This window comes from Gracilinanus agilis, chromosome 5 (assembly GCF_016433145.1).
Source record: "Gracilinanus agilis isolate LMUSP501 chromosome 5, AgileGrace, whole genome shotgun sequence".
Taxonomy (NCBI): domain Eukaryota; kingdom Metazoa; phylum Chordata; class Mammalia; order Didelphimorphia; family Didelphidae; genus Gracilinanus; species Gracilinanus agilis.
In genome coordinates this window covers 309,093,923-309,108,407 of record NC_058134.1, presented here as the reverse complement: position 1 = coordinate 309,108,407, position 14,485 = coordinate 309,093,923, and the positions used below count along the sequence as shown (strand labels likewise).

The following is a 14,485-nucleotide window of genomic DNA, read 5'->3' as shown; positions in this document are numbered from 1 at the left end:
TCGAGAGCCAAGGCTGCAGGAGGGGACCCAGACAGAGGCCGGCCGGCCCCAGACCCTAATGCTCCCCTTTTGTTTGCTCTCGAGGTCCCTGGGAGAGGCCACAAGATGTTCTGTCCAAGGAGGCAGCAGTAAACTTGGCTCGGCTCATTTGAGGAAGCCCTTTCGGGCGAGCTTCCTTTTCTGGAACTTTGATGTAATTAGGACTTTACCGAGGAGGCTAAAGAACGGAGCGAGTGGGCCGGGACTAGAGTTAGCCATTGGCGGGGCCTGTGGGACGGGGAAGAGAGGGAGGGCACGGCTCGGTTCTTAGCACAGGACGGGCCCCGGGGACCTCTGGACGAAGGAGTCGTGATGATTGCTCTGGGCCGGTGCCAGGACTACCATCATTGACGCTAGAGTGCTTTGCCGCTTTGCCAGTCCCTCCTCCAGGGGATTAAGGCAAATGGGCTGAAGTGACTTGCCCATGCTCACCTAGCCAGGAGGGAATATGGCTGGATTTGAACTCAGATCTTTCTGATTCCAGGCCCAGCACTCTCTGCTGCACCGTTCTCTGCCACTGTTGGGCTGGGCGTGTTCCTAAGGGTTTTTTAAGAGCTGAGCCCTGGAGATGGCCAGCCATTGGGACGGTCCAAGAGCTGGAGGCAGAAAGCAGGGAACCGGCCAGGGAAGAGCCCAGGTCTTGGCTTCCTCCTGGACCGTGGTTGTCTCGTCCATCAGTAGGAGATGCCTGGTTCAGGCGTGTGAGAGAAGAGAAGGAAGCTGAAGAAGCAGGGAGACGCTCCAGATTCAGAGGGGCCGGCCCTCGGGTTTGAGGAGAGGGTCCTTGGGCAGCAGAGAAGAGAGCCGGCTCCGGCCTCCACTAGGAGAGGAAGGACACGTCGGGGCTGCGGGGCATGTATGTGCTTCCGGCAGGGAAGCCGCTGGGCAGGGGGAGGGAGGGGGTGTCCCCCGCTACTGACGAAGTGTCTGGGGACTGGGGCGGAAGGGAAGGCTGTCCGGGTCGCCCTGAAGGGGGTGAGCCGAGGGGCTCCCTGCCTCGAGAGCTGAAGGGGTCCCCTTGGGCCGAGCTGCCTCCAGCTAAGGAAGTGGGCAGAACCAGCCTTTCACCACATGGTTCAAAAGAGGCCTTTTTAGGGATCCCTTTTAGGAAAAAGCACTTCCAGCCACTCCCATCCCCCTTCCTGGGCCTTCTGGTCTGGCCGAGCACCGGACGCTCGGAAACCCTCCCTTGCCCTGCGCCCGACCGCGCGGACCTTCCCTAAGTGTTGTCCTTGTGCGCCCTACCCTGGGGAGACCACTCGGATGGCTTTAGAATCCATCTTAGCATCTGGTTCAGGTGGAAGAGCAGCCAGGGCTAGGCTGCAGGGGTGAAGTGACTCCCCCAGGGTCACCCTGCTCTGAACCCAGGACCGCCCCCCCCCCCCCCGATCCTTTCTGCCTGCCGTTTCTTACGGCCTGGTAGCATTACATCTTCTTAAGAAGCCCCAAGTGTGGGGCCGTCCTCGGGCTGGGGCGCCCGTTCTGTTTCCAGGCCTGACGCAGGAGGCACAAGATGGTGGCCGGCTGTGTGGCCGCCCCAGCTCTCCTTGCACGCTCTCCCACCGGCACTGGGAAGCTGAGGGTCCCCTGGCAGGGGATGGGCTCCTTTTTGGCCCCCGGACACCTTGCCAGGGGCTCTGGGTCCGGCCAGACCGGCTTTCCTGCTAGTCCGGTGCCCGGAGGCGCCGGGAGCTCTGAGGATGTGGGGCCGAGGAGAGGCCGGCAGGACTCTCACGGTGTGCGCCGCGCCAATGGGCCTAGACGGGGAGCCGGGGGGAGGGGGCGGCTGCCTGGAAGCCAGGCCTGGGCAGAGCTCGGTGGCCAAGAGGAAAGGGAGAGGGAGGGCCTGCGCCACGGTGGGGCCTTCTGCCCTCGTGGCCACTGACTTCAGTGTTCTCTCGACAGGGCAGCCCGCCTTCTCGTCCCTTCCCGAGGAGGAGATGACCGAAGGGGCCTCAGACAGCCTCCCCGCTTTCTCTCCGGGACAGCCGCTGCCCAGCCTCCTCTCCTGGAGGTCTCACGGAGCGCCCCAGGAACCGAGGGGCTGCCACGCTTGTGGAGAGCGGGCTCTCCCCCTGGGCAGCCGCTCGGGCTCTGCCCCTGGGCAGCCGCTCGGGCCTCGCTGGGAATAAAGCCGCGTCAGGGGCGCTGGGCTGGACGGCTCTTTCCTCGCCTGGCCTTTACACACACGGGACCTCGAGGACAGCAGAGCACCAGGCCGGGAGGCAGCGAGATGAGTTCCAGCGTGACTCGCTGTGGGACCCGGGGCCGGCCACTGAACCGCTGTCTGCCTCGGTTTCCCCAAAATGGGAATGAGTTGTTGAGGACCGATGCTTGTGATGCTTGTAAAGCGTTTAACGGCGCCGGGCACCTAGCGAGTGCTTTGGAGGTGTTAGCCGGTATTCGTGGTATTATGCTCCCGAGGCTGGGCGGCCAGTGAGCGGGCTCTGAGGCCGCAGCTGGAGCTCTCTGGCCCCCTCGGGGAGGGGGGGCAGCCGCTTACAGGGAGGGTCGGGATGCGGATTGGTTTATTAGAAGGGGTGAAGGGGCCGCCGGGTGGCTTAGCGGGGAGAGCCCGGCCCGCAGACGGGAGGTCCTGGCCCAAATCTGGCCTCGGTCACTTCTAGCTTGGTGACCCTGGACACGTCTAGCCCTCTTCCCAGTATTGATCCTGAGACAGAAGGGAAGGGTTCGAAAAGGGGCCGGAGATGTCTCTGGCACACGGCAAAGACAACGGGGGTGGGGGTGGGGGGGGGCAGAAACTGCTCGTGCCGAGAGGACACCGAGGCCCCTTCAGAGGGGAGGACGGGGCGAGGCCGAGGCTGCCAAAGGGGAGCACCTAGAAGCCGACACCGCCCGGGGCTCTGACCTCCCGCAGGCGTTCTCGTCGAGCCCTCTGCACGTCCGCCGTCAGCCTGTTGGGTCAAGCCGGACTGTGGCGACGTCCCTCCCTCTCCAGGAAGGAGTTTCCGCGCCCAGATTCTGCTTTTCCAATTTCTCCCTCCTCGCTGCCCGGGCCAAGCTGGCCACCGTCCAAGTACCACCAGAGCGGCCCATGATGCCCCGCAATGGGGGAACAAGAGGCTCTGGCAAAGCCCCGGATGGGCACAGACTGGCTGATGCCCTTCCTGCCCTGGCAGCCTGGGGCCGGGCCCAGTCCTTCACTAGCCAGCAGGCTCTGCAGGGTCCGGGGCCCTTCCGAGCAGCTGTGCCACGGGGCAGTAGGGAAGGTGCCCGCCCTCAGACACAGGCCGGACTTCCCTGCTGCCGCCCCCACCTCTGGGCACAAGACGGGGCCTCCTGAGCCCAGGCCGCCGCCCTCAGCATCATCGAGGCCCCGCTGGCCCCCAACAATGCCTATCCCAGGGGAAGAGGGTCCTTCGTACTCCTGCAGGAGCCCCATCTCCATTTTACAGATGAGGAAACTGAGGCTGGGAGCTTGAAGGGCTGCAGCAGTGGAGAAGCCTCTCCTCCGGCTGCTGGTCCGGTCCCGCGTCGTCCCCCCACCTTCTGCCTTCCCTCGTGTCCCCCCACACCCAGGCCCACGCGAGCACATAGCAGTTGCTTTGACTGACAGCAGGATTGATGGTCATGATGTCCAAGCCAGGCCGGTCAGCTGGCATGGGCAGAGCAGGCAGCACTAGCTCTCAGGCAACCCGGACTAGGTCTAAGCCAGAAAGGGAAACACTTCTCCAGGAGTAGAGGCCGCCGGAAGGCCTGGGTTCGAATTCTGGCGGGGGGACCCCAGACAAGCCCATGCCCCCTCTGGGCCCGCTTTCTCACGGGCAGTGCAGACTTGCACTTCTACCCCAGGAGGCCGTTTGGACCCTGCCCAGCTTCTGCCTGCAGCCCTGCTGTCGGGCTCGGCAGAGCACGAACATTTTTATGGCCTCGGAAGCTCGCGGCCGTGACTGCCCCGTCCCAGAGGGGCCCCCGAGGCCTCGGAGCTGGTCCCCAAGCCGAGCCGGATCGGCGCATTGCCCACCCAGGCCAGCTATGCCCAGAGGTGCCCACCCCTCCCACAAATCAGTGCCCGGATCATCTGTTAAAGAGTCGCTTTATTAAGGTCTCGGGGGCAGCCAGGGCAGGGTCGGGGCACCGCCGGGAGAGCTTTGGGTGCCGCCGCCCCTCGCCCCCTCCATCCTCCCATCTGCCTAGAGAGGCCCAGCTTTCAGAGCCAGGAAGGCCCGCCGGGCCCAGCTGGCCAAGGGAACGAAGGAGGGCCAGGCCAGGCCCCCGGGGGCGCCCCAAGTCCAGGGAGTGACGGGGCAGGAGCGAAGGCCCTGGGCTCCGGCCAGCAGCGACGCCGCATCCCGGTCCTGGCGGTCAGAATCCCAGGAGGCTTCACAACCAGGGGAGCCCTTCCTTGCCCACGATGGGGTACACGTGCCACATGACGACGCCCGACGGGTTGATGAGCACCGTGAAGTCGGTGTCGTGCTTGAGGCCGCTGATGATGTTCTCCGAGTAGACGTCCTGGGCCTGGAGAAGGAGCACCGCGAGCGTCAGCGCCCGGCAGGGGGAGCCGCGAGAGCGGCGCCAGCGCCGAGCCCCCGGGGAGACTCACCTCGTAGAGCGCGTGCCCGGTGAAGTTGAGAGCCCCCAGCGAGGTCCGGTAGCGGTAGGGCATGTCCGTCCGGCGGCTGAAGAAGACGACGGCGCTGGCGTCCTTGGCCAGGGGCCGCACGAACACCTCGATGTGGTGCTTGGTCTGAGGGGCACAGAGAAGCCAGAAGGCGCTCGGTCCGGCCTGCCTGGGTCAGGGCCGGGAGCACCCCGAGGGCCTCTCCAGCCTGGGCCCCCCGCCTCCTACCTGGAGGACTCTGCGGCCCTGGATGCCCAGGGGGTCCTGGTTGATGCGGATCATGAGTTTGTTCTGCAGAATGTCCACGTTCTGCGGCGAGATGGTGCGGAGGTCGGTGGACATGAAGAGCGGAGCCGCCAGCACCGTCCACAGGGCCATCTGGGCCTTGGCCTGCTCAAAGCTCAGCCCGTAGTTCCCTATAAGTAGCTGAGGGATGAGGAAGGGGGCGCCCACTGAGTCGGGCCTGGACTCTGGGGTCTTCTGGGTGATGCCCCAAGAAACACACCCTGCGAGGGTCCCCCGATGGAGGGAGGGATCCCCAAGAGTCTCAGCCCTGGGGCCTTAACCCTTACTTGAGCTCGTCCTTGGAATGCCGGTGGCCCCCGGGGGTCCCCCGGCGCCTGTGTTGGGGGGCCCGGGCACTCGCTGCTCAGGGAGGCTTGAATTTCCCCTGGACCCAGCAGCCCCCCAGAGGGAAGTTTGGAAGGAAGGAGGCGACCCTTTGTGTCTCCAGGGTGGAAGCGCGGGGGGGCAAACTGGGGCTGGAGATGGGGGTCTGGGCACTGCCGGGAGAGGGGTCAACCCAGGGGAGTGGAGGAGGCTCCTCAGAGAGGGAGGGCAAGAAAGGGCAGAAGAAGGCCCGGGACGGGGTGCCGGACAGCAGCCACCCCCGTCCTGCACACCCACCCGGGAGGGGAGGGGGATGGAGAATTGGGACCGGAGAGACCCTCAGGCCGTGGGACTCTGGGGCCCGAGGTTTCAGCTGGAGGATGAAGCTGGAAACAGGCCCTCAAGTGGTGAACCCCAAGTACGAGCGTTGAAGGGAGACCCGGCAGCGGGGAGACCCGGGTTCAGTTCCTGCCTCGGGACGAGCCGGCGTTCCTCCTGAAGAGGCCACACCAGCCCCCCCAGACCACGGCCCCGGCCCGTACCATGTCGGGGTCGTTCCAGTGCCCAGGGCCGGCCATGGGCTGCAGCACGTCCTGGTGCTCCGAGAACCAGTCCACGATGGAGAGGACGCTCTGCCACGAGTCCTCGATGTCGTCAAAGTTGCGCCACAGGTTGCAGATGTCTGCCAGGAGGGTGTAGTTCACCTGGAAGTAGGTGGCTGGGTCAACCGGGCCCCCCCAGCCACAGGCGAGGTTCCCCCTCGGAGATCCCCTCCCGAGATGGGAAGAGTCCAGCCCTGTGGGGCTCCGGCTGCCCTTCCCGGGCCTCCTCCTGGACTTTGTGCTGCCGAGGGCTGGGGGGCGCACCGGTGGCTCACCTCGGGAGGGAGGCCCCCGTCGTAGGCCGGCCAGCTGCAGGAGTAGCCGATGGAGCGGCCGGTGGCGTTCAGGGCTTTGGCCATAGCGGGATAGCCTGGAGACATACGAGCACCCACCGGTCAAGGAAGGCCCGAGCCTTGGTTTCATTTGAAACCTTCCCCTCTGTCTTGGCCTGGGTACGAAGCAGGGCTGGGCAATGGGGCTAAGAGACTTGCCCGGGGTCGCAAACAGAGGCCAGATTGGAACCCAGGACTCCTACCTCCAGGCCTGGCTCTCCGCCCATGGAGCCACCCTCGCCGCCCCACCTTGGGACCTCCCGGACTCTCCTTATTTGATTCCCCAAAGGAGGGAAAGGGGCCTGCTGGGGCAGCCCTCCCTCTGCCTGGGCCCCTCTCGTCCCTCCGGCCTGCCCCAACACTGGCCCGCCATGGCCCAGAGCCCCGGGGACTCCTCCCGGGCAGGCTCGGGGTGCCCCGGGGCCGTCTCCCTTGGAAGACAGAGCACCCACCCTTGGCACGTTCTAGGCTGCTCGAGTAGCAGCCGTCCAGCTTTAGCATGTCCACTCCCCAGCTGGCGAAGGTCTGGGCGTCCAGGACCACCTCAGCCAACGTGGTGCCCGGGTACCCCATGCAGGTCATGCTGCCCATGTCTCCGTAGATGCCCAGCTTCAGACCCCGCGAGTGAACCTGCCAGCAGGGCACAGAGAGGGCTCAGGACGGGAGGCCACGGCGTCCCTGGGTGGGGGCCCCCCCAGCCCTGCCCCCAGCTCACGTAGTCTGCCAGGGCCCGGATGCCGCTGGGGAACCTCTCCGGGTCGGGCACCAGGACCCCGTCCTTGTCCCGCTTCATCGCCATCCAGCAGTCATCGATGTTGACGTAGTCGTAGCCCAGGTCCCTCCAGCCGTCCTCTGCCAGCCGGTCAGCCATGTCCATGAACAGGTGCTCGCTGCCGCGTGGAGATGGGAGCCTCGCTGGGACTGTGGGAAGCGGGAGCCTCTCCCGCCCCTCCCCTGGGAGCTCGGGGCTCTTCCCATCCCCCCAACTTGCAGCCCAAGCTCCGGGCCTGCCAGCCCCCCGCTCGGGGCCCAGGCCCCCAAGAGAACTTCTCCCCGCCACGAAGGGGGCGTCCTTGCAGCCCCAAGGCTGACTGAGCCAGGGGGAGCCCCACGGAGGCCTCAAGGTGGCCTCTGCCCGCCCGCACCCACTTGATGCAGTTGTCTGGGTCCTCCTTGCAGTCGATGTTGCAGCGGTAGCGTTCCCAGGCCAGCCAGCCCATGGGGGGTGTCCTCATCAGCCCATTCTCCAGAGAGAACCCTTGGGCCAGCAGGGCCAGCAAGGCCACTAGGAGCTTCATGGCTGAGCCCTAGAGGGAGGGAGGGAAGCCGTGGGGTTGGGGCAGGAGAGCCCGGGGCAGGTGGCTGGGAAGAAGAGCCATCTCCAATCTCAACTCCATTGGGAAAGCCAACAAACCCTCAGCAGGGCCCTGGGGCTTGGAAGGGAACAGGGCAGTGCCAGGCTGCCTGCTGGGAGCTTCCCGATCCCCAGGACCCTCTGGCAGTGCCAGCCAGGGTCCAGCTTCCAGAAGATCAGTAGGACCAGGTGGGAAAAGGCCAACCAAGTGCCCCCCTTTTGTATCCCCCCACTCAATTCCCGCTGCCCTTCGGCATGGGAGACCTCCTCCTCCTCCTCCTCCTCCTCCGAGAAGCCTCCCAGCCTAACCCTGCCCAACCCTGTCATCCTCGGCATTCCTGCCCACTCCCACCCCAGGCCCTCTGAGTGAGTAGCACCTCCTAGATCAGGGTGGGCTCCTGCAGGCCCAACTACCTGACCCTGAAGGGCCCCCAAAGGCGGGCCTCCCCGGAGCCCCAAGCCCATTTCACGTTAAAAGAAAATGAGGAAGGCCAGATGGACCGACTGGCGGCACGGAGCAAAGACTGGGGATGGGGGGGCGGGGCTTGGAGGTTGTCCCGGCCGGCCCCTCACTTGACTGCAGAAGAAACTGAGGCCCGGAGAGGCTTGCCAGCTTTCGGCTGCTGCCTGGAAGGGGTCAAAGCCCGAGAGCCCCGGGGGGCCTCACACCTCCTCCAGATGGGGGAACTGAGGCACGGGGAGATAGCAGCGAGTGCGCATCGGAGCGCCCAGGATTAAAGCCGGGAGGCCCGGGCCCCTGGCTTTACACGCAGGGAGACTGAGGTCCAGGTCGCACGCCCTCAGAGTCTGCCCAGAGGGTCACTCACTCACCTGGCCGGCTGCGGCAGAGACGGCTCCAGTCTGCACGGCTGCCCGAGGCCGGGGGGAACTCCGGTACTTGTCCGGCACCCACGTGACCGCCCACTACCACCCACCAATCAGGCGGGCCGAGCCGAGGGGCGGGATCGAGTGCGTCACCCGGCCATCCCCGGCCAGCTCTTCCGAAGAGCCCCGCCCCGAGGCCGCCCGAGCTCGTAGCTGTGGTAGGGGACGCCCCCCCGCGGAGCCCAGCCCGGTGGCGACGCCCCTGGGCTCCGGCCCCGCCTTCCTCTCCCATCCCCCAGCGCGCAGCCCGGCCTGGCCGCCGCGACATTTGGGCTTCCGCCTCCTTCTCGCTCCGCTTCTCCCTGGCCTAGCTGGCCTTTCAGTCGCCGCTGACTCTCGGGGATCCGTCTCGGTGGCCGCAGGCCCCGGCCTTTACTTTCGGTTTCTTCCCCGAGGGTAGAAGCGCTTTCGGGCCTTTTAGCCTCGGCCTTCTGGCCCTCTGGGCTGGAGAACGGGAGAAACGCCGCCCTCGCACCCACGAGCGCCCCCTGGCGGGGGCCATTTGCTTTGCTGATGAGAGCCGCGGAGCTGGGCGCGATTTTTCTGGCCCGTAGACGCGAGGCTCACTTTGCATCGGTTCAGAGCAGTCTTTCCGGGCTTTTCGAGCTCGGCCCGCTCGTCCTTTCCCCCGAGGCGATCGCATTCCCCGCCACCTCGTCCTCCCTTTCCAGTTCTTCGCCAGGGACCTCCTTTGCTCCCCTCAATCTCGTGGGCAATGCGGGGTTTGGGGGCCCCCGGGGCCTGCTTCCACATTGGCCGCTCCCCTGGGAGGGTCCGAGGGCCGAGGCGTTCCGCGCCCCCTCCAACACCCATCCTTTTGGGTCCTGTGGCCCAGCCTCCCTGGCTCTCATTTGTGTCTCTCCGGCCCTTTCTTCCCCATCCTAAGGCCCTGCCAGGCCTGCCAGGCCTTGTTCGAAGCTCTCCCGAGGGGACCAGGTTCTCGGCAGCGCTGCCTTCCCTGGGTTGGGTCTCTTCCCCTTCCCTACTCGGGGCCTCTCCATCCTGTGGGTGGGAGGGCCCTCCTCCTCCTCCTCCTCCTCCTCCGGGCTCTGCCTCCCCCCCTCCCTCCTTCCCTCCATCCAGCTGCCGAACAAACCCCAGAGCTTGAGCTCTGCCCAAATCCGGGGCTGGCTCAGCCCTTCCCCTCTGCTGCTGCCTTCTTTCCCGCCCTCCTTTCTGGCTGCCTTCTCGCTCCGGGATGGGGCTCTGGAAAAGCGAAATCTAGGATCCCAAGTCAGGTAAAGCCCGGCCCGTTGGGCACCGAGTTCAAGTTAGGGGATGTCCAAAATGGGTTGTTGGGCCACTAAACAGCCCCGGGGTGCACTGGGGCGGTGCTGCCACGTGGCTCCCTGGGAAGGCCTGGAGCCTGCACTCCCTGGCCCTCTCCTCTCCCCTATCTGTCCATTTGGGTCCTGGGCTGGGTGAGGAGGAGAAAGGGGCGGAGCCACTCTGCTCTGGCCCTGGGCCCCATTCTCCAGAATCCTCCCTGGGGCACCCAGAGGGAGGGACAAGAAAGGAGTCACATGCCTGGAGTCTGGGAGGATCTGGGTGCCCCCAGAACGGGAAGAATGCTAGTTCAGCGCCTTTTAGAGCTGGATGGGAGGAAAGGGGTAGAGCCCTCATCTGAACTCTGGACCCGCCATTTCCTTACTTTGTAGTAAAGGGGCAGAGGCTGGACTAGATGAGCTCCGGAGCCTCCTCTGGTTCTCAAGCTTGCAGAACCTGTGATGGACAACCCCCAAATGGGCCTCAGTTTCCTCTTCCATCAAAATGAGGCATATGGACTCCTTGTCCCAGCTGATGATGTGATTCAAGTCAGTCAGTAAACATGGAGTGCCAAGTAGGTGGGCCCTGAAGATGGCTGAGAGCACTGACATCAGCTGATTTCCTGTGGGAGCAATCAGGGCCCTCCCTCTCTGCTCCAGGGGGAGGCTGGTGGGGCCAGTGTCGCCCAGACAGCTGAACCCCTCTGGCTCTCCCTTGTCCCCCACCCCCACAGACACACAGAGAGGCAGCTCAGGCTGTCAGGGACAGGGAAAGAAAGGCAGATGTATGCATTGAGCCCCAGCCCTGGGGAATCTTCTGGAGAAAGAGAACATTATGGGCCTGGGACACGTGTCTGCCATGAGACTGGAAGCTTCTTGGGGCTCTCCCCCCAGCCCATGCCAGGCACTTAATGCTTTTGGACTCTGGGATACCCGGCTACATCATGGTGGATGCTCTTTGTCAGGCCCCACCCTAAGAGAACTAGAAAAAGGCCAGAGATAGAAAGATGAGCATCCACCCCTAGAGAACACCTAGACCAGCTGTGAGCTTAGAATGCCCTAACTGGGATGTCCTAGCTTGGGAGGGAGAGCAGTGTTCTCTCCAGTGGACCCAGACTTTTCCCTCTGCCCAGGCTGCCTCTTTTCCCAAAGTGCAGAAAATGAAGGAGCTGAAAGGGGTCTTGAGGGAACCCTCGTTTTACAGTTGGGGAAATTGAGGCAAGGCAGGGAAGAATCAATAGGTCTTATTGAGACGGAAAGGGAAAGTCATAGACCATAAGACTCTACATTTCTGGCTGGAGGGGACCACAAAGGTTAGTTGGTCCAATCTTCCCATTCGACAGAAGAAGAAACTGAGGCCCAGAGCAGTCTTGCCTGCAGCCATTCAGTAAATGGCTGAGTCAGTTCACATGACTTCTGATCCAGGGTTCTTGCCGTTGCTTCTCATTTGGGACAAGATCCCTGAATTCGGGGTCAAAAGAAGCTCCTTGACCAGGAGGGAGAGGGATGGCATCACCAGTTGGGGAACACTGACTGGACTTCTGGGACTGACTCACTTGCCCCTTGGGGCCTCAGTTTCCCCATCTGTAAAATGAGGGCTTGGCTCAGACTTTTTTAGAAATCAGATTTTCTTGACACCGTTACTTTGGACATCACCTCAGTTTGTTTGAGAGCTCTCCCTTAGAACAAAAAGGGTTATGACAGTTCCCATGAGTTCACTCCTCATTTTACAGATGCAGAACTGAGGTTCCCTTTTCTATGGCCCTGAGACTGAGGGAGGGGAGGACCCCACCAGGGGTCTCTGGCCGGGTCCTCTCCCTCCTTCCTTTGGCATCAGATTGGGCACGACTGTGGGAAGGGGGACACATGGGGTTGCTCTTGCCCCTTGGTTCAGGCCTCTTGGCTTCCCTCCTTCCTCAGGGCCCTGGCAGGCAGCGGGTGCCATGAAGCTGAATGAGCCCAGTGTGGCCCACTACGCCGTGAGCGGCTCTCCTGCTGACCATGAGGGTTTCCTGCACCGCTGCAGCAGCCCAGGCCCCCGGCAGCCCTCTGCCCCCAGTGCCAGCGGCTCCTGCCCCCGCTGCTGGTTCGTCCTCAAGGGGAACCTGCTCTTCTATTTCGAGGCCCGGGAGAGCCGGTCCCCCCTAGGCCTCATTGTGCTGGAGGGCAGCACCGTGGAGCTGTGTGAGGCCCCCCAGGAGTTTGCCTTTGCCATCCGCTTCGCCAGTCCCGGTATGCGGCCTTATGTGTTGGCGGCTGAGGATCAGGAGGACCAGGAGGCCTGGGTCAAGGTGCTCTCCAGGGCCAGCTTCGGCTACATGCGGCTGCTGGTGCAAGAGCTGGAGGGGCAGCTCCGGGAGATGCAGCTGGGCCTGGCCTCCCGAGCTTCCTGCTCACCCCCCGGGCCTCAGGCTGGGGCTGGCCCCCCGCCTCATCGGCCACCCCCAGAGCCAGAGGAGGGCTGCCCCGGGCTCGGGGATGGACTCCCCTTGGCGGATGCCGAATGGGATGAGGGGGGCCCAAGGTTCCCCGCTCCCAGCACCCGTCGGCGCCTGGCAGAGAACTACCCCTGGGGCTCGGCTTGCCTGCCCCTGAATGGGGGGGACAGTCCTGTGTCCCCAGAGACCTCCTGCTTCTCCAAGCTGCACGACTGGTATGGCCAGGAGATCATTGACCTTCGTAGGGAATGGCTGCAGGCCAGGGCCCTGGGGGGCGGGCTGTGAAGGGCTCCTGATCCCAACCTGGCAGTCTGGGGGAGCCCAGATTAGGAGATGCTGTCTGTGCCCGCCCCCAGCCCCCAGCTCTATGTGAAGACCCCTGGGCTCCCTGAGAAAAAAGCCTAGGATATGGGGCCCAGGGGCCTCAGAAGAAAGTCAGAAGGGACAGATGGCTACGGAGTGCCTGGGTGACCTTTGGGGAGTCATGGCACAGCCTGAGACTCAGTTTCTGTATTTGTAAAAATCACCAAGAAGGGGATCTCTGACAGCCACTAGATCATGGCGGCACCCGAAAAAGGATAAGCAGTGAGCCCAGTGGATCCAGCTGGCTTCAAGGGTCCACCCTGCCTGACATCTACCAGCTGGCTGACCCTGGGAGTCGCCAACATACTGCAGGCACTGGGACCCCCGTTTTACTGAGGAGGCCAAGGAGGCCTGTCTCAGGGTCACTACCTACGCACTGAGGGCAGGGCTGGACTCTGAATCTTACCACCTAGACCAGGAGATCGGGGAGACTGAGGCTAGGGAGGGCCGGCCCTGGGCTCTGGCCTTTGGCTAGCTCCTGCCCTCTGCCTCCTGCCAGGCTTTTCCCACTAGTCTGTTCTGCTCCTTGGGGACCTCAAGCAGAGAGAACCCTGGGGGTTCTTGGGTGGAGGAGATACTGGAAAGGGAATTCCTTCTCCCTCCTTCCAGAAGGAGATAAGCAAGGAAGGGACGAGATAAGGGAAAGACATTCCTCCCTCCCAGCTGCTGCTGGGTCAGCAGACTGATCATGGGACCTCCTGAAAGCTGGGCCTTCCTTCAGGTGCCATCTAGGCCAAACTCCTATTTCCCAAGGAGGCTGACTTGCCCAGGGCCACACAGCTGGGCAATGTCTGCAGGAGGATCTGGCCTCGGCTGCCCCCCGGCTGCTTGAGCTGCTGGTTCTTAGAGAGGCCCGAGAAGTGGCTGGTAATGAGGGCCAGAAGGGAGGGTTAGCCATGAGAGGGACACCCGGGTGGGTGCCCTCCTGGGCATTCTCAGGAAAAGATGGCACCGCAGACTCGGGCATGAAGCCTCAGAATCCAGGCTAGAGCACCCAGGTCAAGAGGAAGCTTTGAGCCTGACTGGGTGAGGGTGAGGCCCGGGAGGTGCAAAGGGGAAAGGACTGAGCCAGGCCCCCTGGCTAGCAGCTGCCCTCCTGGAGTTTCCTGCGCCCTGATGTGGGGGGAGGGGCTCCCCAGATTTGACAACTGGCTGCACAGGACACTCACTGCTGGTGGGGAAGGCATGCTCCCCAGCTTCCTCGCCCCACTGAGGCAGGATCCCCTCAAGGAAGCCCCTAACCCCTGGGGCTGAGCGAGGTAGCTAAGCTCTCCTTCACTCACTCTCTGGAGGCAGGCGGTAGCCTAGTGCACAACATGCTGAGTGCTGAGATGCAGTGTGTCCCTGGGCAAGTCACCTCCCTGTTGCCTGCCTCAGTTTCCCCAAATGTAAAATACAGACAATAATAGCCCCTTCTTCCCCAAGGTAGTTGTAAAGATCAAACGGTCTATTTAGAAGGGCTGGCCCATGGCCTGGCACATAGTAGTGGGTGCTCTATAAATGTCCCCCTACCCAGGGGGACCATAGACTGGGATGTGAAAAGATGGCTTCCTTCCATTATGATCAGGGGTGCCCATAGCTGGCCTTCCTTCTCCAGGACACCTGGTGGGTAGAGACTCGGCCCCCCACTGGATGCTCCATAATACTGGCCTAATACTGGCCAGGGGGTGGGGGCTGTGACCCAGGGTGGGGGCCCCTGGGTTTTGTCAGGAGGTGCAAACACCCAATAAAGGCTTTGCCCATGAAGCTGGCTGCCTTCTTCCATCTGGGGGTGCCATGTTAGAGGTGGCGACATCGGGGCACAACTGGCATTGCCCTTCTCTGGCCCCCTCCTCTGGTGGCTGGTGCCACTTTTATTTAACCCACTTTCCAGTTGAGGTGACTCGGCGGGGGCCCTCAGGCCTTCCAGCTCTTCCACCTCCCATGCCTCAGTTTCCTCCTCTGTCAAACGAGGCCCCCGGAGCCTCAGTCTATCTCGGTAAAATGGGGGTAGCGGTCCCGGGTCCCGGGTCC

General features: G+C 63.5%; 2 protein-coding genes across 3 annotated transcripts; one reads left to right on the top strand and one right to left on the bottom strand.

Moving 5' to 3' along the window:
* Window positions 1-4,079: 4,079 nt before the first annotated feature.
* NAGA (alpha-N-acetylgalactosaminidase) lies at window positions 4,080-8,429 on the bottom strand. The gene is made up of 9 exons (XM_044677298.1): window positions 8,353-8,429; window positions 7,317-7,474; window positions 6,883-7,057; window positions 6,620-6,797; window positions 6,111-6,205; window positions 5,776-5,937; window positions 4,853-5,050; window positions 4,607-4,750; window positions 4,080-4,521 (listed from the first exon to the last, which is right to left on the bottom strand). The coding sequence occupies exons 2-9, from the start codon at window positions 7,463-7,465 to the stop codon at window positions 4,384-4,386; spliced, it is 1,239 nt and encodes a 412-aa protein (XP_044533233.1). The 5' UTR covers window positions 7,466-7,474; window positions 8,353-8,429; the 3' UTR covers window positions 4,080-4,383.
* A 1,129-nt stretch (window positions 8,430-9,558) lies between these two features.
* Window positions 9,559-14,218, top strand: PHETA2 (PH domain containing endocytic trafficking adaptor 2). Of its 2 annotated transcripts, none has more exons than XM_044678250.1 (2): window positions 9,559-9,644; window positions 11,592-14,218. In XM_044678250.1, the coding sequence occupies exon 2, from the start codon at window positions 11,615-11,617 to the stop codon at window positions 12,392-12,394; it is 780 nt and encodes a 259-aa protein (XP_044534185.1). In that variant the 5' UTR covers window positions 9,559-9,644; window positions 11,592-11,614; the 3' UTR covers window positions 12,395-14,218. The 2 variants fall into 2 exon arrangements, with proteins under 2 accessions (XP_044534185.1, XP_044534186.1); XM_044678251.1 differs by lacking the exon at window positions 9,559-9,644 and adding an exon at window positions 10,159-10,246.
* Window positions 14,219-14,485: the final 267 nt, after the last annotated feature.